This window comes from Alligator mississippiensis, chromosome 4, assembly GCF_030867095.1.
Source record: "Alligator mississippiensis isolate rAllMis1 chromosome 4, rAllMis1, whole genome shotgun sequence".
NCBI classification, from domain to species: Eukaryota; Metazoa; Chordata; order Crocodylia; family Alligatoridae; genus Alligator; species Alligator mississippiensis.
The window spans coordinates 8,979,972-9,005,328 of record NC_081827.1 but is presented as its reverse complement, the minus strand read 5'-3'; the positions used below and the strand labels follow the sequence as shown (position 1 = coordinate 9,005,328).

The following is a 25,357-nucleotide window of genomic DNA, read 5'->3' as shown; positions in this document are numbered from 1 at the left end:
TGATCTGCTACTCTCAGGAACCCTCTTTTTCTTTTGCTCTTCCCCCTTCTAGGATATCATCTTTTTTTCCCTTACTAATGTCTCTGGAATTTAATTTATGAGGTTCAAGGTCCATTCTCTTCCCTATTTATCTCACTGCATCTCACTGGCCCTGGCCTGAGCCATTTTTCCACTGTCTCCTCCTCTATGTCCCCAGGAGAAACAAACTGCTAACCCACCCCTGCCAGAAAAATCCTTTAAAGATGGTCCAACTTACTAGACCCTCCTATAACTACTCAATACTTACAAATTCTGGAGCCCAAGTAATATGTCAACTAAAATGATGAAAACCAGCATGGTGGGCATCTGAAAATCCTTACGATCACTCTTTTCACTTTTTCTCCACTACCCATGCTGTCTTGTGAGATGACTGAATGGAGTTATTACCTCAGTCCAGAAAATAAGAGGATGCTCTCGACCCAAAAAGGCAAAGATGTATCTGTGTTACTAGCAACAGGAATAAATAACTCTGTAGCATCAGTGGCAAAGTACTGTGCTACCTACGCAATGCAGGAGAGACAGGTTGGATCCCTTCCCGCATGTAGACTGCTGAGCATACCTTTGTGCCACAGCTGCTTTCGACAAACAGGAAGACAAACACCATAAGCTGAAGAAAGAGAGGTATTTGCCTGTTTTATGGACTTTTAAAAAAGCTTGTGACTCACTAGCACCCTAGGCTCAGCTTTTAACGGATGCCAAATGGAATTGTTGGTGAAACACATGATACAATTAAATCTATGCACCAATCAATGGGCTGCAGGATAAAAATAAACCACATGCAAACAGATGCCTTCAAAGAATGAAAAGTGGAATAAGAGAGGGATGCAGAATCACTCCCACCACAAATATTCATCAACTACTTGTGCATTTCCTTTCTCATGTCCTTGTGACGAGGCATTTAGCGGTATTCACCGATTTGTTGGAACCTGACAGGGCTGTGCCATGAGCATTTCTGCTGTGGCCTTCAAATGTGCAACCTCTGGGTTGTCAAACATGTGCCTTAGCACCCACGTGACCCCAGGCCCCCTAACTACTCATGCCAGTCCAACAGATCTCTCTAGGCAGTGACCTCAGAAAGGAAGAAAAAAAGGAAAGAAGAATACTGCAAGATATTGATACTGACTGCAAAATATTAAGAGATAAAATGGCCATAGCTTAGCTGATGTAAATGGACCGAGGAAACATTTCCACTGATATATATATATAAATAGATAGATAAATAGATCTATCTATCTATCCTGTTATATATCAGTTGAGGATTTAGGAGCACAGGAAGGCAGAACCAGAAAGGACCACCTGGGTCAGTGAGTCAAGTCCCCTACAACTGCAGGCTACTGGGCACCTGTATGCAAATGCTTGAATGCCCATTAGCCTATTTTAATGTGCATTAAAGTGTCACAACCCCCCCCCCCCCCCGTACCCTTTTAATGCATGTTAAAATAGGCTAATGCATCCTTTTTCTAGTACAGGGGTGGGCAGTTATTTCATGCAGAGGGCCGCTTACTGAGTTTGGGCAAGCCATCTAGGGGTGCATGACAGGCAGCCAGGGACAGATGAATATTAATTTTCTAAATTTTTTAGGGGCCCCACAGGCTGGATAGAATAGCCTGGTGGGCTGCACCTGCCCGTGGGCCGCATTTTGCCTGCCCCTGTTCTAGTACCTCACAATGGAGGTACTAAATTTAATGTACATTAGCAAAAGCACATTAATGAACGTGTACATGCCAGCTGTATAATAGACATTAGGGTTGGATCACCGAGAACATCTAGGTCAGTCTCTCCTGCATGCCAGGTGCCCCAAAGTACTCCCTAAAAGCCAAAGACTTTAAAAGCTCTGCTACAGCGTGCCAAAGGCAAAGAGCAGAGGACACAAACAGCATTACTTTGGGTCTCTACAAGAGCAGGGAATTTTTTTCCTGAGGTCCCTGTATTAGAGGAAGGTAAAAAAAAAGCCCTCCAGAAGCATCTTCTAAACCTGACCCCAATTCTTTTTCCTAACCCCAAATTGGGCAATCTGTCTGACCTTGATGCAGGAGCAAGACCTGCCGGTCAGGCACAAGGTGTTTCTTGACACCTTCAAGTCCACAATGCAAAATTTCTCCCCATTTAACAGGCCTGATTCACCAAGCAGACACCAGCGGGGTTATTTAAAATCAGGGGTGCCAAACATATATCCCACAGGGCAGACCCAGGTCATGGGGCCACTCTGTCTTGTCCACCGACAGACCACTGGAAGTTGGGGGCTCTGGGCAGGGGGCCTGGCTTAGATTCCAGGGTCCTCTGGCCTTGGTAGACAAGGTGATCAGCGGCAGGAGGGCTAGTGAGGGCTGACAGTTTTGATTGCCCTACAGCTGCCTTGCTTATTGTCATTGAAGTGGCCCTGTCTCCCTGGCTGCCGGCTCCTGCCACTTGCCCCATTTTGGAGCTGCTGCCATTGCATGAAGCGCATGACGGTGGCAGCTCTGGCTCTGACACAGGGCATGCAGTGGGGCTGAAGCTGCTGCCACATGCCCTGGGTTGGAGATGGAGCTACTGTCATGCTGCTGCAAGCTCCTGGTTGCAGCCGGAGCTGCTGCTGCTTCCTCATGCCCTGGGCTGGACCTGGCACAAGGAGTGCCCTATAAGCCACGTCTGGCTCAAGACACAAGATGAGTCTGACACCCCCGTTTTTAGCAGTTTTATGCTCGTTCTGAGATCCTGGGCTATAACTTTTAATGAGTCTAAACTGGAATAGGAGGCAAAATGTATGACATCATTAAATCCATGCTCATCGGCTTCAAGATAAGAACAGATGACATGCAAATGGATGCCTTCAAAGAAGAAAAAGGCAGGAATTAAGCCCTCTATCTGTTCCAAATGATCTAATTATGTATCAGTCTTATTCAGTTCATCCCAAAACCATTATGAGATGAGTCTGAGGTAAGCAGCTATTGTACTCAGATGACCTTGACATGCTGCTGCCCACACAGGATCGCTTTCAGAAAACCCGGCATTTTCTCGCCCTCTATCTCCTCCGGTGCCTCATCTACCCTCCCCTCTATGCTCCTAGCTGTTGCATCCACTTGGAATACATTGCAGCTTAAGGAGACTGGATGATCTAGTGGAGAGACTTTGGACTGGGGCTCGAGAGACTTGGCAAACTTGCAAAACAGGCTTTCATAAGGATAAAGCACACTCCCGATTGTGAAATCCTTGGACACTGCAGTCATGAAGCCACACAGATACCTACAGAGTATGGGGATTTTTGTTAATCCCAGGAGATATTCTGCACACCTAATTCTGTGCACTTTTTAGAAAAGTTGCAGATGACATTAAATAGAGAGCAAATGCAGAGGGTGGGCAGGGCAGAGTAACAGCTCAAAAGATGTTTTAGAAACATGTACAGTCGATCAGATAGTAAGGATTATAAGGTTATACTTGGCTTGGAAAAAGGTAAACTAATGTTTGGGGAGGGCACATCTTTGAAATGCAGATGGACATGGGAAAGCTGGGGGCAGTAATGGTGGAACATATGGTCAGGATGGACAATGTCGGGACGGCAGGGTCATAAGCAAAACAGGCCGTGCCACCGTGACTGCTTATGAATGGACATTGCATTAAAGAGAAGGGAAGCAAAAAAAATCTTTTGTGAAAGGCTGTGTGGTGTGATTGTACCCGACACAATGCACTCAATGCAGGGCAGCGTGTTTCCAGAAAGATACCGAAAACTGGAGAGAATGAAAGAAAAGCAGAGAAAAAGACAAATAAACCTAGAGGAAAACATGCACTGACCTGAGCAAGGCTGGTGAAAACAGGAGTGGAAAGACAGAATTTGATATAAGTGAGCAGAGGAAGGGCTGCGATCAGGACAGGGAAAGAGCAGGCTGAATATCACCCTGCCAGGGAAATGCATCTGGCTGTAAATCCTTACGATCACTCTTTCAACTTTGTCTCCACTACCGATGCTGCCTTGTGAGATGATCGAACGGAGCTATTATCTCCGTCCAGAAAATAAGCCGATGCTCTCAGCCCAAAAAGGCAAAGATTTATCTGCATTACTAGCAACAGGAGTAAATCACTCCGTAGACTCCCAAGGGAAGTGGTGGGAGGTCCCTTGTGTGCAACTCGTAAAAATGTAATTATTTACTTTTATTACTGCTGTGTCGAAAAGCCACAATCACGAGCCAGGGCTCCCAGGTGCTAGGCGCTGTACAAATACACGCCCAAAGAGTGAAAACAGCTGGTTTCAAGCTGCAGCATGGGGGAGAATGATGCACAGGCTAATGACAGATGAACAGGATGGTCTGGCTAGTCTTTCCATCCCGCACGTCCGAAAAGCGAGAGAAAGGGCACCATGCTCCATAGCAGCTGTGAATCAGCAGTGGACGAGGAGGAGGAGGAGCGATCCTGGGGATGGGGAAGGCTCTTTCAATGGTTTTACTTGTTCATCTGCTCCTTCCTGCCCTGGGCTGGGCAGGTCAGCTGAGCTTTCGGCTGACATGCAATCAGACCACAGAGCAGGGGCCAGACCAGGTCTGAGCCAGGCTGTCCCTGTCAGGCTCTCCAAGGCAGACAGGATTTCCGCTCCATCCTTGTCCTGGCACCACCCGGATGCCACAATGAAGTGTCCATGTCTAGCGAGGAGCATAGCTCAGTTGTGTGAGAAGTGAGGACCTTTGTGGGTGGTATCTTTTATTGGACCAGCTATGTGACTGCAAAAGGATCCTGCCCAACAGCCTGGTTGAGAATCACTGTATTAAGTAGCAGCGGACAAACAATGAACAGAAGAAAAGCAGCTGAGGACAAAAACAGACAACTGTTTTGATGCAAATCTTGAAGGAATCGGGCCTGGATCGAACCGTTGTGTCCAGCTGCCCGTCGTGTGCCTTTGGAGGGTGTTGTGTCCATTTCCCTGGAGCGCCGGCATGGTGCGGGCTGTGAACAGGGCGCTCCCGTCGGTGTCTGTGTGTCTCCATCCCGTCTGTTTCTCTTGTAGGACTTTGCTCGGGGGCCTGGCATCTGTCCGGTTTCCCCGGAGGTGTCACGAGGGCACATGGTGCGCTGCATCGCGTCTGGGGAAAGGCCGTGCGTGTGCAGCTCTGTCGCACGGGGCTGCCGTGGCCTGGGCCTCCGGAGCAGCCCCCTCCTGGCGCTGACCTGGCCCCACGCAAGGGACCCGAGCAGGCCGGGCTGGAGGCCTCCGAACCTGCCTCCGATTTGGGGCTGGACTAGATGCCTCGGGAGCCCCGGTGCTGCCCAGTGATGGGGATCGCACCCGAAACCAGGCGCTGGCAGAGCCCGGGGGGGCGGGGGGGGGCAACTGCCCCATCCGCCTGCGTGTGTGGGGGGTCGGGAGGGTCTGTCCCTCGCACGGTCCCGCCTGCCTGGGTGTGTGCGGCGTGTGTTGGGTGTCCATCCGAAGGTCCTGTCCTCTGTGCATGTGTGTGTGCTTGTGTGTTTGTTTGTGGTGAGTGTCTGCGTCTGTGGTGGGTGTGTGTGTCTGACTGTCCTGTGTGTGTGTGTGTCTGACTGGTGTGTGTGTGTGTGTCTGACTGTCCTCTTTCTGTGTGTCTGTGGGGTGTGTCTGACTGGTGTGTGACTGTCCTCTGTGTGTGTGTGTGTGGGGGGGGGGTGTCTGACTGGTGTGTGTGTGTGTGTCTGACTGTGCTCTTTTTGTGAGTCTGTGGGGTGTGTCTGACTGGTGTGTGACTGTCCTCTGTGTGTGTGTGTGTGTCTGTGGGGTGTGTGTGTCTGTGGGGTGTGTCTGACTGGTGTGTGACTGTCCTCTGTGTGTGTGTGTGGGGGGGGGGTGTCTGACTGGTGTGTGTGTGTGTGTGTGTCTGACTGTCCTCTTTTTGTGTGTCTGTGGGGTGTGTCTGACTGGTGTGTGACTGTCTTCTGTGTGTGTGTGTGTGTGTCTGTGGGGTGTGTGTGTCTGTGGGGTGTGTCTGACTGGTGTGTGTGTGCGACTGTCCTCTGTGTGTGTGTGCGACTGGAGGTGTGCGTCTGTCTGACTGTCCTCTGTGTGTGTGTGTGCCTGTCTGTGGGGTGTGTCTGACTGGTGTGTGTGTGTGTGTGTGAGACTGTCCTGTCTGCGTGCGTGTCTGACTGTTGTGTCTGTCTGTGGGGGTGTGGGGGGTGTCTGACTGTCGTGTCTGTGTGTGTCTAACTGTCCTGTCCTGTGTGTGTGTGTGTGTGTCTGACTGTCCTCTGCGTGTGTGTGACTGTTGTGTCTGTCTGTGGTGTGTCTGTCAACTTGTCCTATCCCCGTGTGTGTCTGTAGCCGTGTCTCTCGTGTGTGTGTGAGAGAGACTCCCCGGCCGCGGCCCCTTTAAGAGCCCCCTCCCCCTCCCGTCCCCTCCCCCCGGCGCTGCGGCGCGGACAAGATGGCGGCGGCGGCGGCGGGGGCCGGGTGCGGGGCGGCGGGCCGGGTGCTGTCCTACGCCCTGCACCGCTGGAGCAGCTTCTCCTCCACCTACCTGCCCGAGTGAGTGCGGACCCCGCCCCGCCTCGCCTCGGCCCCGGCCTGGCCCCTCACCTCACCTCACTTCACCTCACCTCACCCCGCCCCGGCCCGGCCCGGCCCGGCCCGGCCCGGGTGCCGGGCCGCGCTCCCCCCCTGCAGGGCCTTGGGGCTGGTCCCGGCCCCGCGCTCGGCCCCCGCCCGGCGCCTGGGGGGGCCGCGATGTCACGGCGGGGGTGATGATGTCACGGCAGTGACGTCACTGCGGCCCCGCGCTCCAGCGGGGACTGGGCCTAGTTGGTGTGGTGTGTGGCGCTGTGCGCGCGTTGCGTTGCGTTGCCGGGTCAACGGGCAGGAAAGCCCACGTGTGCCCCAACCAGCCCCGTCCGCAAGGCCCATGGTCCTCTCCTGTTCGGACTTGGGGGCACGTCGGCTCTCACAGTTTGGTTTTTTTTGGGGGGTTTGCTGGTAAGAAACCAGATGGACACGGCCAAGACCTCAGGAACATCCTATTAGCCACCGCTGGGTTGACCTTTCCGACCCTGGGCCCTTCACAGGACCCGGCTACCAGTTGACACATTTATTATAATTATATGACAACAGATTTGTTACAATTATATGACAGCAATTTGCTGGTGGTCCTTAAGGTTGTATCAGTTTTAAATTGGCGGCACGCAGTCTGTCAGGGTTTGGGAGCCGCGGCCCTCGTGTCTGGCAGAGCCACTTTGCTGGGAAAGACCTTGAATGGTTCTTGCCCCCGTCTTGAAAACTTGTTTGGTTTTTCACAGTGTTTCAGGGAAGAGAGAAAATGTTGTGTGTAGTTCAGTATTGATCTCATTGCCGCTGCGTGCAGAAGTAATAGCTTCTCTCTCTTTCCCATCCAAAGAGACCATTAGTCCTTTTTTGCCTCAGCCTCTCATCAGCAGGGATCCTGGATTTCTCTGACTTTTACCAAAAAAAAATCCCCAATTTTTCAGATTTAAAAAAAAAAAAAAAAAGTAACCCAAAATCCACATTTTGGAGTGATTTTTTTTAAAATGAATCTCTATCTCCAGTAGTGTTTTGGTTTAATTGCACACACATGTGGATTTTGGGTTACTTTTTTAATCTGAAAATTGTGGAGATGTAAATAAATATATATATCTTCACAATTTTTATTTTATTTATATATCTATATAGATATAAAATAAAATTTTTTTTTTCCCTTAATCAGAGAAAACCAGGATCCCTGCTGATCAGTACCTTGTGTTCAGCTGGTTATCCTGGAGGCTGTCCCGAGTCCCCGCTTTCCAGGACACGGCCCCCTTGTAAATGTGGCTGCTGTTTGTAGGTGTCTGACCTCTTGCTGACCGTATTAAAATGTGTGTTTCGTTGAGCTTTCTCTGTATTAGCGACCCGTTGTTTGAGTTAGTTTTCACCTTGCTGACCTTCTGACAAAGTTGCTACCGTAATATATGTACTTTCTTCCAGATCTTTGATAAACACCTTGGAAATCAGGTTTGGCCTGAGTGATCCTTGTGTTAAGGAGCTGTCACTTTGCTTCCTACTAACTGCTTCCCTACTGCTGTGTTTGAGAGAGCTTAAATATGAAACGCACCTGGAAAAGGAAAGAGGAAGTCTTGTCCCTTTGCTCCAGGCTGATTTGTTTTGCCTCCCTTGAAGCAGACGTGTAGGTGGATCCTCTTGGTGTGGAGATGATTGATACTTATGGGATATTTACTATTGTTAAAAATGGGCTTGGTCTCCAGTATTGACAAAAGGAAAAAAAAAATGTTTTCCTGAAATATTGCTGCAAACCATGGTTAAAACATGGTTCAGTTTTACCTGACTAGGAAAACTGAATTATTTGAATGTAGCTGGGAAGAGTGTGCCAGTGTTAATAGCGGGAATCAATACTGTCTGCTGTTTCACCAGGATTGACCTTGGGCCACGTCAGCTGCGAGCAGATCGGTGCCTGCCACAGCTCTGTTGTTGCTAGACAAATATTAGTAGGGACTAAGATTTCCCCCCCCCCCCCCCCCCCCCCCCCCCCCATCCTTTCTCCTTGAATTGTACTGTCAAATAGTGCTTTAGATAATTGCCTTAAGTGAGCAAAAACACATTCCCTCTCTCATAGATTTCATAGACATTAGGGCTGGAAGGGATCTCATAAGATCATCCGGTCCAGCCCCCTGCCCAAAGGATCCCAGCAAGAAAAATGTCCAAATGTTTCTTGACAGTGGCCAGAGCAGGTGCTTGCACCACCTCTGCGGGGAGTTTGTTCCAGGCTGTGGGGGCTTGGACAGTAAAGCAGTTTTTCCTTATGTCCAGCCTAAAATGGTCTTGCAGGAGTTTGTGACCATTGGACCTTGTCATTCCCTGGGGTGCTCTGGTGAACAGGCGTTCCCCAAGATCCTGATGCACACCCCTGATGTACTTATAGGCTGCCACCAAGTCACCCTTGAGCCTGCGCTTCTCCAGGCTGAAGTCCCATTGCTCGCAGTCTGTTCTCTTGCTCTCTGATCATGCGCGTGGCTCTCCCCTGAACTCTTTCAAGCTTCTCTGTATCCTTCCTAAATTGTGGAGCCTGAAATTGGATGCAGTACTCCAGCTGCAGCCTCACCAAGGCCAAGTACAGTGGGAGGATGACATCCTGGGTCTTGCTTGAGGTGCATTGGTAGATGTAAGCCAGAGTTTTGTTCATTGTGCCAGATGTGGTATTGCATCGATAGCTCATGTTCATCTTGTGGTCAATCATGACCCCCAAGCCTCTTCCAGTCATGATGCTAGCGAGTGTAGCATTGTGGAGCCTATGAGTGTGATGCAGCTTTTTATTCCTGAGGAGGAGCATCTTGCATTTCTCCATATTGAATGCCATCAAGTTTTCATCTGCCCATCTTGCAAGCCTATTGAGATCAGCTTGGATCTCCCTGCTCCTTCCCCTCTTCTTCCCGTCCCTGTCCCCTCACACTTAGATGCACTGGTTGAGGTGAGATTTACTAATGTATTGGCTATTCTTGAATCTGAGTTTTGACCCATTTTTAAAAATGGTTTTAGCTGTAGTTGTATTGGTAGAGTATTTCCCAGTCAGCTGCAGGACATTTCCTGCATCTTAAACACTTCCTAAATTTCTCAACAGTCAAATATAGCTAACAATATTCAGGTCAGTGAATATAAATGCCCTTGTGGACAAGTTCAAACCATGTCTCAGACTGTTGACTTGGGTCCATTTACAAGGCTACATGGTGGTCTTCAAGCTCTTCACATTGGTGATAACATGGCCTGAAGATAGCTTAAACCATGTGCTTAAACAACATACGCTAAATAAAAAAATCATAATTTTGCATAACATATCACAACTATCACTGCATTGTAATGGCCTTTGCTAGCACCAAGCTGAGTTTAGCATTAAATTCTGAAAACTTACCTAAGGTGCAGTGATGATACCTTTATTAGACCAATTAAAAATTGCACAAAAATTATTTTTCTTTTTTGCAATTTCTTAGTTGGTTTAATAAAAGGTATCATCTCTGAACCAAGAGTCCTAGAGTTTTGCACTTCTTGTTGTATCAGACAACATGGCTACTAAGTACAACATCCCTTAAAGTACAGTTGCACTTATGTGTATATAAACGGTAGAAAAGGGACTGATTTTGATTATGTTCATTTGATGTCATCTGCTAGTAGGGTTGTCTTTTTCTAGCCTGTAACAGCTTCACTGTCAAAGCTTAGTTGTGATTTTGTGGTTCTTAAATTGCTTGAGAGATATATCTAGATATATATAGATAGATATCCAAGGTAAATAGATATTTATAAGGTAAAAGATGCCTTGGATTGGACTTTCATCTCTTGTTCCCTGGGCCAACATAAACTGGCATTACCAAAGAGTTGGCAGGCTCAAGCCCTGGGAACAAAGGGCTTTCTCATGTGCTAACATCCTTTAATTGAGTCTTTCACGCCTAAGATCTATTTTGGTGATAAAAATGGAAAATCCTCTCCTTAGAAGTTTCATGAAAGATATAAAGTAAAACTCAAGATTCACTTTATAATAGAAAGCTCTCTACTTACAAAAGTTTATGCTGTACATCTCTGATTTAGTTCGTCCTTAAAGATGCAAATGTACCCTGCCTTCTGCATCACATGGTGTGTGTAAAAATCCTTACTGAAATGTGAAAAAGGTATATATTTTCCAGAATTATACACTTGGACTACACTGGTATTTGGAGACTCCAATTAAAGATCAAGCCCCGTTGTGATAAGCACTATAAATAGCATTCAGGCTAGCGGAATGGCACCATACATACTACATGTGGATGAACGTGGGTCTGGAAGGACCGTTGGGGTTGAGTACCATTTGCATGCAGTTATGTGCCATATTATTTTAATTAACTAAACAAGCTCATCTAAAAACATATTTCATGTCCCTACCATTTCTGTTGATACACTGATCCAGAACTTCACTTCTGAGATAATGAGAAACCTTTTAATTCCCATTCTAACCTGTTCCTAATCTGTTTTTGTGTTAGTTTTTGCAGAGACATTGTCATTTATTTTAGATAGGTCTTCCCTTTCTCTTTAGTCCTCAGCGAATTTATTGAGAACAATTGTATCTCCTCTTGACTTTTATTTTGATGGGGTGAAGACCATGTTGGTCTCTTAAGGCAGGTTGCCTGCTCCTCTCATCCTCTCATCTTGGTATCCCTTCTCTGTACTTGTTCTGGCTTGAATTCATTTTTTTTTTTTTTTTTTAACATGACCCAAATTGCACATGCCTCTAGTGACAAGACCTCTTCTGAAATGCTGTGTACAAGAGATGAATACTTCCCATTCTATACTAGAAATGTCTTGCTTGGTACCCACTTGGGATTCGTGTACCTTTCTCATGGCTGTATCACATTGACAGCCCAGGATCTTGTGATGGACTGGTGCGCTCGGGTCTTTCTCCTCTGGTTGTTTCCAAATGATTAGCTCATAGCAGGGATTCGTATTAGCTGTCAACTGAATGGCCTTGCATTTTTGTTGTTGCTATGATATCTGTTCCATCTGTTTTTGAGGTCATACTGTTCTTTCTATTCATGAGACTTCCTCGTTGTGTATCATCATCAACAAATGTTCTCACTAAATACTTAATGAAAAGAAAATCAGTCCGGAGACTAGTAGTTAAACTTCACTAGTAACTGCTCTTGAGCCAGATTTTTAAATTCCCCTTTCAACACAAACCAGTTTTTATCTCCTGCTTAGCCAGCTTCTTGTGCTCTTCTCAGTTCTTCTGCTAATCCCTCAAATCTTTAGTTGAACCTATTTCCAGTATGGCAACATATCGAGTGCCTTAGTGAAGTTCAAATAGGTTAGATCTGCCAGGTTTTCTTTGTTTAATAAAACAACAGATTTTTCTAAAGAAAGATACCAGGTGAATGTGGTACAACCAAAGCTTGGGGTACAACCAAAGGGTTTACCATTACATTCTCTCTTCTCTTCCTTAAAAGAAGGTGGGACAAGGAAGAAGGCAGGGTAATGCTGTATGAACAGAGGGTTTTTTTAATCTTTCCGAAGCAGAACTCTGTCAGCTAAAGATGAGTCTGGCAATAGTCCTCTATCTAGCTGGTGTCTGCTACTGTCTTTTATTTTGCCCTTAAATATTGGGTACATTTACTTTCTTTTTTCCCCACACTCTAATCAGTGACAATATTTTACTCAAACCAGATGAGTGCTAACAACCTGCTTTGATTGACTCTGGTTTGGCCAGATGACAGCATTCTGTATTTAGCTGTACCATATTGTGTTACTTCCACACTCTTCCAGCTGTTGTGTGCAAATAATGCAAGACAACTCGTTTTAGAGCCAGCATGGGGGTCTGTATCTTCCACATGAAATGGCAGAAATAAAAAGAAGGAATTTGGAAGTATGTTTTGTTGGTAATGGCAGCTTTTGTCTGGTTCTAGATTCAGCCTTCAGTTAAAACTTGTTAATGGAAAATTTCTGTAAGATCTCTCTTGTTTTCTTGGAGTTCAGTTGCTTGTTCCCAAACATTTTCTTCAGTCTTGGGGATATAGAGCCACACAAAGGCACACACTGGCTATTCCTAAATACATTTTTGTGGTGCAATTCCAGTTCATTAATTAGGTGCAGGCTGATTTCTATTGGGGCTTCAAGAGCAATGTCGTCATCAGATCGCAGTCTATCAGGACCATCTGAAAACACATTCATTTGTTAAATTTAAATGCTGCTGTGTTTAAAGAAAAGAAAACAAGAATTCTCTTTGTGCGCAGTGCAAATTTCAACATCCTGTATGATGATTTCTCTATGCTGACATCCAGCTGTGTTCCTGAATCTAAGAACTGTTGCTCCACTGGTGGTCACAAAACTTTAGATCAGGTATATAGTCCTAATTTCTTAGTAAGATGTGTAGTGTATTTTTCATTCATATTACTTAAGTTTCAAAGTAGCTTATCCTCTTAATTGCCTTCTTGAATAACTTTTCCATCAACTCTTGCTGCCAGAGGTGACAGGTCCACCTGAACTTAGAGGAGTTGTCATCAGGCTGGTATGGTTAGGGTACACCAATGTGCAAGGGATACTATATGGCCAGTGATGTACTCAACGTTGATGCCCCAGTCTAAATAGCCAGCTTTGGGCAGATCAGTCAACTCGTAGTGGTCCCGGTATAAGATGTGAACACCCCCAGATTCATAGCGAGATGCCCTGCATGCTTTACTGCTGTGCCTCTTGTATCTAATGACTGTTTTCTTTTTCCTGTGTCATATACAGATGACTACAGCCTTTGAGTTGTTTGCCAGTTCTGTGATCTTGCAGTCTATCAGTTCCTGTAGCTTGTTCTTCTCACTTTCTCCTAGACTTTCTGTTGTATTTAACAGGGCACCTACAACTTTTAAATCTGTCTCAAAGATTATATCTAGGGTCAAGAGCCTGAGCAGTTTATAAGGAAATTTTGATTTCTGTGCTGAAGATATTAATTCAAATTTTTTTAAATTGTTAGTTCAAGTCTTTTTACCAATTTATTGGATAATGAAGATGAGTAGAGATTACTTTGATGTGAGAGCTGCTGGAAACCTGCAACCAAGGTCTGCAAAAATCAGTGACAGTGACAAGTAATTGTAGTTTAAATCAGCAAGCAAAGCTGGATTTAAATATCATCCATTTCAATTTTGTTTGCAGTTCATAAGGGGAAAAAAAATATTTTCAACAGTTACAGCCTTCACATGAAATGTGATTCTTTGAGCTAACTGGGAATATTATATACTTAAAGATTAACCCACGCTTACTCAAATTCTTAATTTTGACATCCTGTTATGTTAGGAAGTGGGGAGTAAAAATAGCAAAGAAGCTATCAAGCTGCTCTTGAGTCCAATTAAAATTCTAAAAAAAATCTTCTTCTTTTTTTTTTTTTTTTCCTCTCTTTCCTTCTTTCCTATTCCTTAAGAAAACTAGAGTAAATGCTGGATGCAAATTTGAAGCATTGCTTTTGTATTGAAAATGGATCTGGTAAGCAAAGGAAGTTTTTTACAGTTTGTGCCTCAAAACAATCAGTTTAAGTTATCTTTTCAGTATTTTAGACTTCAGTCTCTTCTAGTTTTTTATTCATGGATATGAAGAAGAGCTTCCTTGATTGTTCAGCTCCTGGTAGTTTCTCAAACCCGAGTGAGCTAGCTGTTGAACTGACTAAACTGATGCGAAGAAAACGGTTCAGCTGAAATGTAAAGGATGGGTTATGGCTGTGATAAACTAGCTTTAGGAGCCAGCTGAGCTGCTGGAGCAAAGGAGATCATCCACTTGTCCATCTGTCGCGGCTTCGCTCTTAGACTGGGTGCCGAACAGGGTTAAAGAGCCCAGTCTGCCCTATCATGGAGTGGACTTCAGTTTCATGATTTTGGATTAAGCCAGTAAGGCCGAGAGGGGGACTCTGGTGTGTGGGCAGCTTGTTGTTTCCGTATACAATACCCAGGCTTTTGTGCCCTGGAGAGGTCACTCCAGCATCACTTTATTTTCAAGTGCAGATTATGTTCAGTGAGGTGATGTCTCGCTTAGTGTAATTCTGTTGTCTCGTGAGACATACATATCTATGACTAAATTAGCTTTTGACTTCAGACTGCTTCCAGGCGCTCTAGCCCAGCATTTCTTAACCTGTGGGTCATAACCCAAAAGTGGGTTGCAAGAATATAAGGATTGTGAACAAACTTAAAAAATGGATTGACAAACTTTAAAAATACGTTTTTGGGGTTTTTTTTTTTGGTTTTTTTTTTTAAAGGAGAAAAACGTGGGAAACCGTGGCTTGTCTGTTCCAGCCTCCAAGGGATTGCTTGGGCCCCCCTGCCTTACACACTCGCCCCCTGCCCTACACGCTGGGGGGCTGGGGCCTGGGTGTGGGTGGCAGCAGATTGAGAGTGAAGGGCACTAGTTCGGGATTGGCCATCGATATTTAAAAATGGGTCCCGGTACAAAAAAGGTTGAGAACCACTGCTTTAGCCAGTGACTTCTCTTGGCTTATTTGAGTTTTTCTTACAAGAGCAGTAGCAAATGTATTGCACAAGATTTTTAAAAATTTAATTGATTATAGTTAAGAAGTGATCTCAAATTAAATATGCAATATGTTATTTAAAAATAATGTCATTTTAAACCCGCTTGGCATTTCACTTGCTGAATCATCAGAATTTGTTCTGCTTTCGTGTGCCAATGGACAAACCGCATTCAGTAGTAGCACACTTGAATTTGGATAATTTACTTGATATAAGCATGGGTTTCCTTTGTTTTACTTCTGAACAGCTTTTTCCAGCACTTAATTCTTCTCTAAAATAAAAGGAATTTTGTTTTCTTGGAGTTCAGTTGCTTGTTTCCAAACACTTTCTTCTATCTTGGGGATATGGAGCCACACAAAGGCACACACTGGCTATTCCTAAATAAATTGGTTAGTAGTATTGAACAGTAGCTTTTAATATTAATTGTTTGCATGAGAAATGGCTACACAGTTAATTCTCACACTGAAAAATAAGACGGGACTTGATCACGGTAGCAGGTGCACAATCCACCTTCAACGTTTTGGGGTTTCTTTTGGATTCCTAGCAAATCTTTATCTCTTGACTATCTTCCCCGTATTAACATCTGTTGAAAAGTGAATCCATTGCTTAGCCACGCAGTGCTCTCAATCTTAAATGACCCCTCTCCCCAGTTTCTTTACCCTTCAGGCAGTTCTTAAACTCTTTCTTACTTGACATACTAAAAACCTGTTCTCATCACTTGGCTTTGGGACTTGGGAAATCTTGGTGAAGATTAAAATTGGAAACTTATTTCTAGCATGCATGTGTATCTATTTTTATTTTCCTATATATGAATACTTAGGGCAATTTAGGATTGAAAAAATGAGCTCTTCCACCAGAACAACTGGGTAAAATTGGAGAGGCCAGGAGAATTTTAATAATTTTGATAGGTCAGTTGCTGCAGGGTCAGATGTGTGGCCATGGGGCCTGATTCCATGAGCTGGCCTGACTCCACTGGTGTGACCCCACATGTTGGTTCGATCCCGGGAGCTAGTTGGACTCTGCATATGGGTCCATGTCATCTGGCCTGCAGGGCTCCCCAGGTGTTTGGAAATTTGGTGGTGGGGGAAAGGGAGAGATGTCTGATGCGGCCCTGGGGGCAGGAGTTTGAGCACCACTGCAGTAGGCCATCAAGAGAAGGAGGTGTCATGATGTAGGCAAATTCTTCATTTCTTTGTTTCTTTCTGAGTGGTAATTCTCATAGGGTATTGGAGAGGGTAGGAAACCGTACTGCTTACTACTTAAGGTGCAGATAGGGAAGAATTTGCTCTTGAGATGTTTTGAATAGCAGTTGGGAGTATCTAGCTGTGGCTGTTGAACAGGAGGATGTTGCTCTTGCAGGCTGCAGGTGCTGTGTCTGTGCCACATCTCGATCTGAGCTCTGTCTGGGATAGGTCCAGGACAATAGGACAGTGGTCTTGAACTATTTTGATCTCATCACTGTTCTGCCCCAGAGCCAGCCTCCCTTCTGGTGTGCTTGCCAAATGTGCTCCAGCAACAACTGAGCTAGGCTGTGAATGGAAGCAGCAGGACCTTGTTAGCCCAGGTGCAGCTCTGTGCTTATTAATGTAGCCTCTGCTTAGCTAATTAGACTGTCCACAGCAATTTATTGCTTCCATTCTGGGGATAGGCTGAACAGTCCTAAGGGATCTGAGGCTATATTTATTTCATAGTGATAGGCAGGATTTATTCCCTTGAAGAGTTTACAGTTTATTTTGGGGGACCCAGTAGCCTTAGGGGTAGGTGTTAGTTGCATGTTGTACCCGAAACACTATCAGGAGCCTAGACTATAGAAGAAGCTGGAGAGAATTGCTGTTTCTCGTGTTCATTTCAATGAATCATCTAAAAAGCACCGTGGGGGCACATGGAGTAACTGTCTTATCACTTCTTTTTGTGCTTAGGAAGGTGAAGCTTAAATCAAAGCAGTCTAAGTTCTCTTAAAAGCCAAAAAAGATAAGAACAGAATAATTCTTTGTGTTAAAATTGCAAGCAGTCTACTTAAAAGGCTATAATGCTGTCTACTAACCTGTTCCTACCTCGTTCAAAGATTTGTTTTCACTAAATTACACTTCGACCTCATCGTTAAATGTATCACTTAACAATTTATATTGCTTGATTTAATCTTCCATCTACTTGCTCATTGATTTAGCCAAGGAAGACTAGACTAGATTTTCATCTGCCTTTGCTATAGCTACTTGCCTTCTCCAAAAATGGTGACTTTCTGCACTTCTTAAAATGGGCTACTCCAGGAAAATAAAGCAGTTTCTTACAGAAATTAGATCTTTTAGTGTGGATTGCCATGATTTCCACTTTTTTTGTGAAAAGTTGATTAAAATTCTTTTCAAGCTGAGCACATGCCTGCAAAATCAGGGTGTTAGACTGTAAGCTTATTGAGGCAGAGATTTGTCTTGACTGTGTTCTTAAATGGGCTTATGCAATGGGACCGTTGTATGCTTCTGAAATGGAAATCAGTGTCAACTGCAAGGGATTTCAAAGGGAGGTGAATAAACCTTGCAGAAGAAGCTACTTGATTTAAATGCAGGATCTGCTTGGAAGGAATAATTTAGACTAGCCAAACAGTGCTGTGTTCCAAACAGACTGGAACCACACAGGAATGACCCGGGCATAGTTGTCTTTAGCTCAGTGAAAGTAGTTGCTCAGTGCTAAGAAGTCACCCAGAAAAGAAGTAAAGGGGGCAAAATGTGTCAAATCATTAAAAAAAAAAAAAAAAAATAGGGTTGGTATGTAGTACCCATGATGGTCCAAGAAACGTATGAGAGGCAAGGATTTTTTATGAGATCATTATTGGACCAGCTGTATGGATGGGAGAGCTGTTGGACAAGCTTTTAGACATTAAGTGTCCGTCCTTGGATGCCCTCCATCTGTTTGCTTTCTCATGAGATGGGGCAACCAGAACTGCCTGCTGGGGCACATGTCTTGTGAGGAGAGGCTGAGGGAAATGGGCTTATTTAGTCTGGAAAAAAGGAGACTGAGAAGGGATTTGATAGCAGCCCTTCAACTCCCTGCAGGGTGGTTGCAAAGAGGATGGAGCTGGACTGTCCTCAGTGGTGGTAGATAAACAAGGAGCTGGACTTAAGTTGCAGCAAGGGAAACTTAGGTTGGATATTATGAAAAACTTGTTCAGTAGGAGGGTGGTGAAGCACTGAAACAGGTTACCTAGAGAGGTTGTAGGATCTCCATTCTTGGAGGTTTTTAAGGCCCAGGTAGACAAACCCAGGTAGGTAGGGATGGTCCTGCTTTGAGCAGGGGGTTGGATTAGATGACTCCATGAGTTCCCTTCCAGTCCTCATTTTCTGTGACTCTCTAAACTCCATATTCTAGGGCACAGCTCCATTTGATTTATATGATGGGACACTTTCTATGTTGTTGTCATGAAACCCACCCCAAAAGTAGGTATGTCACAGGGTGCTTGTGGAGTTTCACGCATGGATGTTTTCCTTGGGTGCCTGAGGAAGGGCACTTTGATGCCTGAAAACTTGTCCAGTAGCTCTCCCAGCCATACAGCTGGTCCAGTTGTAATATCCCCAAAAATCCTTGCCTTAAGGGGGGGGAAAAAAAAGGAAGCAAATAGCTGTGACACAGCTGGGGTGCTGTCACTTTCAGGGGTGTCTCTTAGCCTCTAAAGGCAGCATCCTTTGCTGGTTGACCACTGAGAACCAGCTGAGATTTATCAACAGGCCTACTTTGTCCAGTGCGCCTCAGCTCCACCTATCTCCAGGTCTTACCAGTTCTAGCAGAGAAGTCTTTTAACAGCCTGAAGAATCATGCTTTTGGCAGCATGTTTAAAAATGTAAAATTGGTCGCCACCTGTGCAAGAGTGATGGCCTTGGAATGGCCATTTGCTCTGAAATCCCACTTGCCACTGAGCATTAGTAAGATGCGAGGAGAAGTAAAAAGAATAGTAACATAAGAGGAGTCACAAAAACAGTGAGTGTATGTTGAAAGAGAAATGCATGGAAAATAATCAGAAGAACTAGATTATGGTCGTCTCGCCCTGCACTTACTCCTTAATATGCAGTTTGTCACTCTGACCCCAAGTCAGAGTTTTCCGCAAGCAGCTTCTCTTGCAGTGTTCGGCTTTAGCCAGCTGGGGAGCTAAGTGGATCCTTTGACAACCATTTGCCTCTCAAGGCATGCCACAAAATATCCGACTGTATCCCTCCATCCATATTCTTCTCTTCAGTTCTTGGAGAGCACATGCTTATTATGCAGATAACTTCCTCCCCAGAAATGAGTTGGGTGTCTTTACTGATCTAAATATTATATCAAGGAAATGTTTGCATCCTTTCAGACATGAAGACTACTACTAATCCGACATCTGGAACTGTCAGTTATTCTGAAGAGTTTTATAGTCCCTCACTTATTTTCTCCAGTGGTAATAAATACTAGTCTTCCATTAGACTTCTTCCTAGCTAACTCTTCTTCCACCATTGTATGGGTTGGGCCTCCGCTGTCCTACACATCCACCTCCTTGGCTGAGCAATATGCATAGCCATGTGAATTTCCACAATGTACTTTTCTCGGACGGCTGTTGCCTAGAACGGAGAGTTCAGTCATGGTTGCCCCATTTGAAGAGAAAGCAGACGCAGAGGAACTACAGAAGGTCCAAATGATTTTAAGGTCAAGGCTGCTGAGTGAAGTTGAATGAAAAGGCAAAGACAGGTATACAAAACTAAAGAGCGGTTCAGAGAAATTGAAATTCCAGATAGTGTTGAAGAATAGAAAGCTTTAAAACTGATGATTATTTGTTGCATAAAACGATATTTCTTTTTTATGTCTGGAATTATGAATATATTGATAATGATCTGTATGGGTACATCCAGACAAACACGCAGGTGTGGTATATGGCACTGTAAACCTCACGTGCTGCACATACAGGCGTTCTCTGCACTGCTAATTTGCAGCACAGTGGGGTTTTTTTTGTTTTTTACAGTGGGAGATCCTGGTGTCAAAAAAATCTGTGCCTGAATAGTGCAGGACAGCACATGTGGCAGCAGCATGTGTTGCCTGAAACTGGAGCCTGGCTGGCTGGAGCCACCTTTTGAGCTGCCAGGTAATTGGAGCCACCTTTGGGCTCCTCCACGCGCTGAATTGCCACTGCTAGAGATGAATGGGCTACTTAAATTCACTTGTGTGATCCAATATGGCAGGTCCCAATTTAGTGTGTTAGTCTGACATCATTTTCAAGGATTAGATCTTAAAGAACACCACTTACACACTGTGAAAATCTGATACTTTAAGGTCTCAGTACCCTCTGGCTGTTTATGAACCAGATTAACTCGGTGGATTTACAATCTGAAGTCCTAAAGAAGAATGTCCAGCTCCTGATTACTTAGAGACAGACGTTACGAAGGGGTTGCATGTGCCTGGTTCCAGGAATGGATGGTAAACTTGAGTTGGATCTCTCTTTTTACAGTTCTCTGAGCAGGGAGAGTTAAGTGCTAGTGAATTGGAAATGCCAAAGAAATGGGTATCTCAGAAGCCCTCTCTCTCATTTCTGGATTTTGGCATTTAAATTTACCCTGTGGGAATAAGTGACTGGTTCAGTTCTCAAAGGCAGCGGTTCTCAACCTTTCTAGACTGGAGGCACCTCTTGAAAATACCAGCTCTTAGCTTTTGTTTTTTTGACTATGGAGAAATAATAGAGCAGTTCTAGTGTTGCAAAGGACTTGGAAAGACCACAACAGGTCAGAAATGTTTCTGACACTGAATTACTGTTTGAAATCACTGAGTTTATTTTGTGAATCTTCTGTGTGCGTGGTCGTACACCCAACAGTGCTAATATTGCATGACACCCGTGAAAGGATCTCATGGCACCCCAGGGTGCTGCATTACTTTAGATGAGAATCTCTATGCAAAGACATGGCAGGAAAGTGGTGGTGCCCACACTTGATAGAATAGCTTTGTGGGCAGATGGTCTAACCATGAAGTGGGAGACCTGAGTTCAAACAAGCAGTTCCCATTTCCAGGAGAGTGACCTAGCCATTGGGCTAGGCTGGGGGCAGCTCCTTCTACCCTCTTTTAGACTTGTGCCATCTACAGTCAAGCATGCAAGATGTGTGGGGCCAGAGAGAGAGCACGAATCTAGTCCAGTGGTGAGGCATTTTAATTGGATTCATTTTAACTAGATTTTTTTGTTCCAGCTCCAGGACTATATACATTTTATGAAATGATACTTAAGTGTAAATTGTGTGACCAGTTCCTGGATGGGAGGTGAAACCACAACCCAGTGTTTTCCTTTCCTCAATGTGTGTTTGCGTGCGTCCTTATCACTAGCCTACAGATGTATATTCTTGCTTACGGTTTTCCAGGTCATGTGAATCTTGACTGTACAGTGGAGCAGCTTCAGCAGGAGGTTGCTGCCATCGTAGCCTGCACTTGGTCCAGCTTGGTGGTTAGGAGCACTTCCCTGGGAAGTGGGTGATGTGGGTTTGAGCCCACTCTGGCTCAGGAGGACCTGGACTCTCATGTAGACCTTATAAATAAGAGGTTTCCATGGCTGCTGGGTTTTGTCCTGAGCTTGGTGCTTTCTTTGTTAGGCTTGCTAAGATAATACCTAGCAAAAAGGGCTTTTTGGGGGGAATAGGCATGGGGCCATTTGGGAGTCAGGAGAGGTAGTGAGACGCTCTGCTCCGCGCAGAGGTTGTCTCTTCGGAGCATGCTCGGAAGTGGAACCGTAGGCACCCGAGGAGCTATATGGGTGGAAACTGGAGTGCCTGTGAAATGGGGCAGGTTGTCTGTGACTTGTTTACTTGGATTGCAAATTCTGCCTAAGTTGCACTATAGCTGCTCAAGTGTTTGTTTGCATCTGGTCCTTATTGTTTCATCTTTGTGTAAGCAAGCTCATTTTCCTTGTAAAATAGCATATGCAGTGCCTGAAGGATCTTATTTATATTGCAGCTAATAGCCTACCTTCTAATTCTTAAATTCATCATCTTTTTTGGAAGGTTAGTTTTAAGACTTGCATTTACATAACCAATTCTGTGGTTTGATCAACTCTTTTTGGGTTTCAAGGTAAATACTGAGTTTGGCTTTTTTCTGAATCAGTAGTTACCTTGGATTGCAACATCTTAAACTGAATTTCTTTTACACGAAGCATTCCCTTTAAAATACACGCACATTACACACCCAAGGCTTTATTTAGCCAAAGTTTGCAACACAATAGGATCAGTTAGTGCTGAGCTTTAGCTTGTTGTATATTCAAATGTAGTTGGCGGTGGTGTTGGGAGGGTACTGAAGATATTTAGCAATAAACTGTTAACATTAGGGACTTGATATTAGAGTCCGTATTTGAAACTCAATATCTGTAACCTTTGAGGAGTTATTTCAAGGGTCAGCTGAACCGAAAGAACACAGCGCTGAACTTCAGCTGAAGTATTATGGTGTCTTGTAATAATTGCCAAAGTTGAGTTCCCTTAGCAAAAATTATTACTATGATAGGAAAGTTCGCTTAACTTTTTAAAAATGAGAGAGAGAGATTATACTAATGGTGGCTGAAACTACATGTTCCTCTGTCTTTTCCAGTTCCCGTTTTTTTGACCTTTCTCCCAAGGCTAGATATTGGTTTTACAGTGCTGCAAATCAGTGCTGCATGGGGTTGTGCTGGGAAAAACTGCACTGTTAAGTGTGCAAATGACAGTTTTTCTGACTTTAAAATAAAAGCCGTTTAGGCGACACTTCCAACGTACGCATAAGTATACTATATATGCTCACAATATTTAAATATTGAATTTCTGAGAGTACAGTTAAGCAGTAACTCTGTAGTTTCCTCTCTTTACTAATCCATATTAAAAAAAAAAACATTTTTAAGGCCAGTTTGTGGATTAGAATAAATTGATTTGAGTACAGAGAATTTACTGAATGGATTTGCTTTTTATGGCAGACTGGTATTAATAAATCTTGGTTTTAACACCTGCTAAACAATGTGCTCTTCTCACCTGGTAAGAACGCTTGCATGGGGAGGAGAGTCTGCATCTTGTACTTCAGGGGTAGTATGTCTTGCTTACAGAAAAATAAGTAGGATTTTTATTTTTTATTTGAAGAGGATCCCTCTTTGAAAGAGATATTCCCAGCTCTTCCTTACACTCCAGTCGCTGTCCCCCATAGTGTTCATTTATTTTTTTTCTTTAGCATCCATTCTAAGATCTTGTCTACTGTCGAGGTTAAGCTAACAGGCCTGTAATTGCTTGGGTGCAATTAAGAAAAAAAATAAACACTGCATTTGCTATCTTCCAGTCCTAGGGTACTAACCCTGGATTGACAGATGCTGTCTGTGAAGGTCTGTGGCTTCATCTGTATAGAAGCAACACTTTTCAGACCAGGTTTGGGTGAAATGATTCCTTTTCATGTTTCTACCAATAGTGGAAAAATTTAGTTTTGTAACATGTTTACATGAGCAGTGCTACAGTATTGCAGAACTGGAACAAGTCAAAAATTGCTTCTTAACTTTAATAGATTACCTCGTCAGATGGGTTTTATTTGACAGATACATGACAAGATATTCCTAAATCTAGCAAAAAATGACTGGGTATGCTAGCTGCTACCTGTCTCTCACTTGCTTTATAGCACCCAGAGATCCTTTCCATCTAGACGGAATGGAAATGTTCAGTTTGGATTATCATTATAGTGTCTCTGGACTTATCAAATCGCTGTATAGATCATGAACTCTTACAGTAGAGTTGTAAGAGCATGCAGGCAGACAGGCCTTGGATCAAAAACGAAACCAAAGATGCCTGGTTGCAATGGTATTCTTCAAGTACCTTTCTTTTGTCCCATTTTTACTGCAAACATCTTCATATCCTCATTTAGTGCTTAAGACATGCAAGAATCCAAATGAATAATCTGTTTCTGTAAATATAATAAGGCACAAATCGAGCAAAGAGGCTTAATAATGCATCAGGTAGGAAGCAGGTACAAAAAACTTACTATATTCACCCAAAGCCAAGATGATTTTGAATTTAAGGATACCTATACACGAGCGCCGAGGCTGCTCCGGCATACTGGAATTCAGGCGTGTTGGAGCAGACTCGATTAGTCAAGGGCGTGGGAGCATGGCAATTGCTGTGCTCCAGCAGCCTCTCGTGTATTGGTGTCCTTGCACTTGAAGATGCCGGTGGGGGCGCTTGAACTGAAAGCTTGTCGAACAAGCTTTAGCTCAAGCACCCCTCCACCATTTCTAAGCATGGGGCTGCTGATGCATGATATGCAGCAGCGCTTTAATTAGAGTGACTCTCGGAGCTGCTGTAATTAAAGTGCCGTCCCCCCACTCGAGGAACATGTGGAAAAGTGCCTCCTCCCCCCCCCCCATTAGATTCTATACGTGGAAAATTATAAACTTGTTATAATCGTCTATATATAGGATCTAATTAGAGGAGGAGTTGTCTTTTTAAATTTGTCCCCCCTACCAGTGCTGTGATGATGAAAGCAGTGGTGGAGGGCAAGGGGCCTGCCCTCCTCTGTTGCTTGCCCCTTTTTCCTGTCCTTCTTGCCCTCCCACAGGCCTGTGTGTCACCCTGCTGTCTGCCTACCTATCCTCCTTGCCCTCTCCACCGCTGGGCTGGTATTCAAATCTAAAACGAGGACCTTTTTTCCTCCCCCGTTATTTGGAGGGAAGGAACTCACCTTGGGTTTCAGTAAATACACATTTGAGTCTGTGAGAAGACCTAGTGAAGGCTATCTCTGGCAGTGCTGGAAACATCTTGGTAAATATATGAATGCAAGCTCTCTTATTCTGAGGAGCAAGTATTTTGTAACTACTGTAGTATTTTCTGCTTGTTCTGGTTTCTGTTGCTAAGTTGGAAATGGATCTAAAAAGTTAATGGTTTGCGTTTCACGAAAGCATTGCAAAACTGGGTCATAACACAAGTTTATGAAGTTGAAGAAACGTAGCGTGTTGCTCATGTGCTATAAAGTGCAATTTGAATGCTGTTTTGGACTCGCAGTTGCAGCAGCCAGTACAGTGCCAGGTTACTGTTAAAGGTTATTGCTGTAAACTGCTTTTCATGGAAGACTTTAAAAGTTAATTGCTTCTATCTTACTCTTCCTGTATTTCTTTCCTCCCTTACCTAAATAAACTTTCATGTATGTGGGACATTCTGTCTTAGTTCATCTAATCTTGTTTTTTTCTTCTTTGTCATGAGGCTGCCCTCCTTTTTATGTCAAGGAGGTGCTGTGGAAATCATTAATGCTTTTATGTTGCCAAGATTGATGTTCAGAATCATGACCTTGTTGTAGTCCTGGATGACTGAGCAGTAAGACTGGGAAGATAAGATTGGCTCTATGTAGTGTTTTCCAACTGGAGTTTGACATTCCCTGAATGCCAGCA

The 25,357-nt window shown here is 44.3% G+C and overlaps 1 protein-coding gene across 2 annotated transcripts in view; it reads left to right on the top strand.

Annotated features, from left to right (window-relative positions):
• The first annotated feature begins 6,389 nt into the window (after nt 1–6,389).
• The window catches only part of MKLN1 (muskelin 1), a 157,482-nt gene continuing 138,514 nt past the window's right edge, over nt 6,390–25,357 (top strand). Inside the window, exon 1 of one of the 2 annotated variants that reach the window (XM_014607487.3) lies at nt 6,390–6,505. In XM_014607487.3, coding sequence (XP_014462973.1) covers nt 6,405–6,505 — 101 coding nt within the window. In that variant the 5' untranslated portion in view covers nt 6,390–6,404. The remainder of the gene's footprint in view (nt 6,506–25,357) is intronic. The other variant, XM_019487602.2, reaches the window with a different exon arrangement.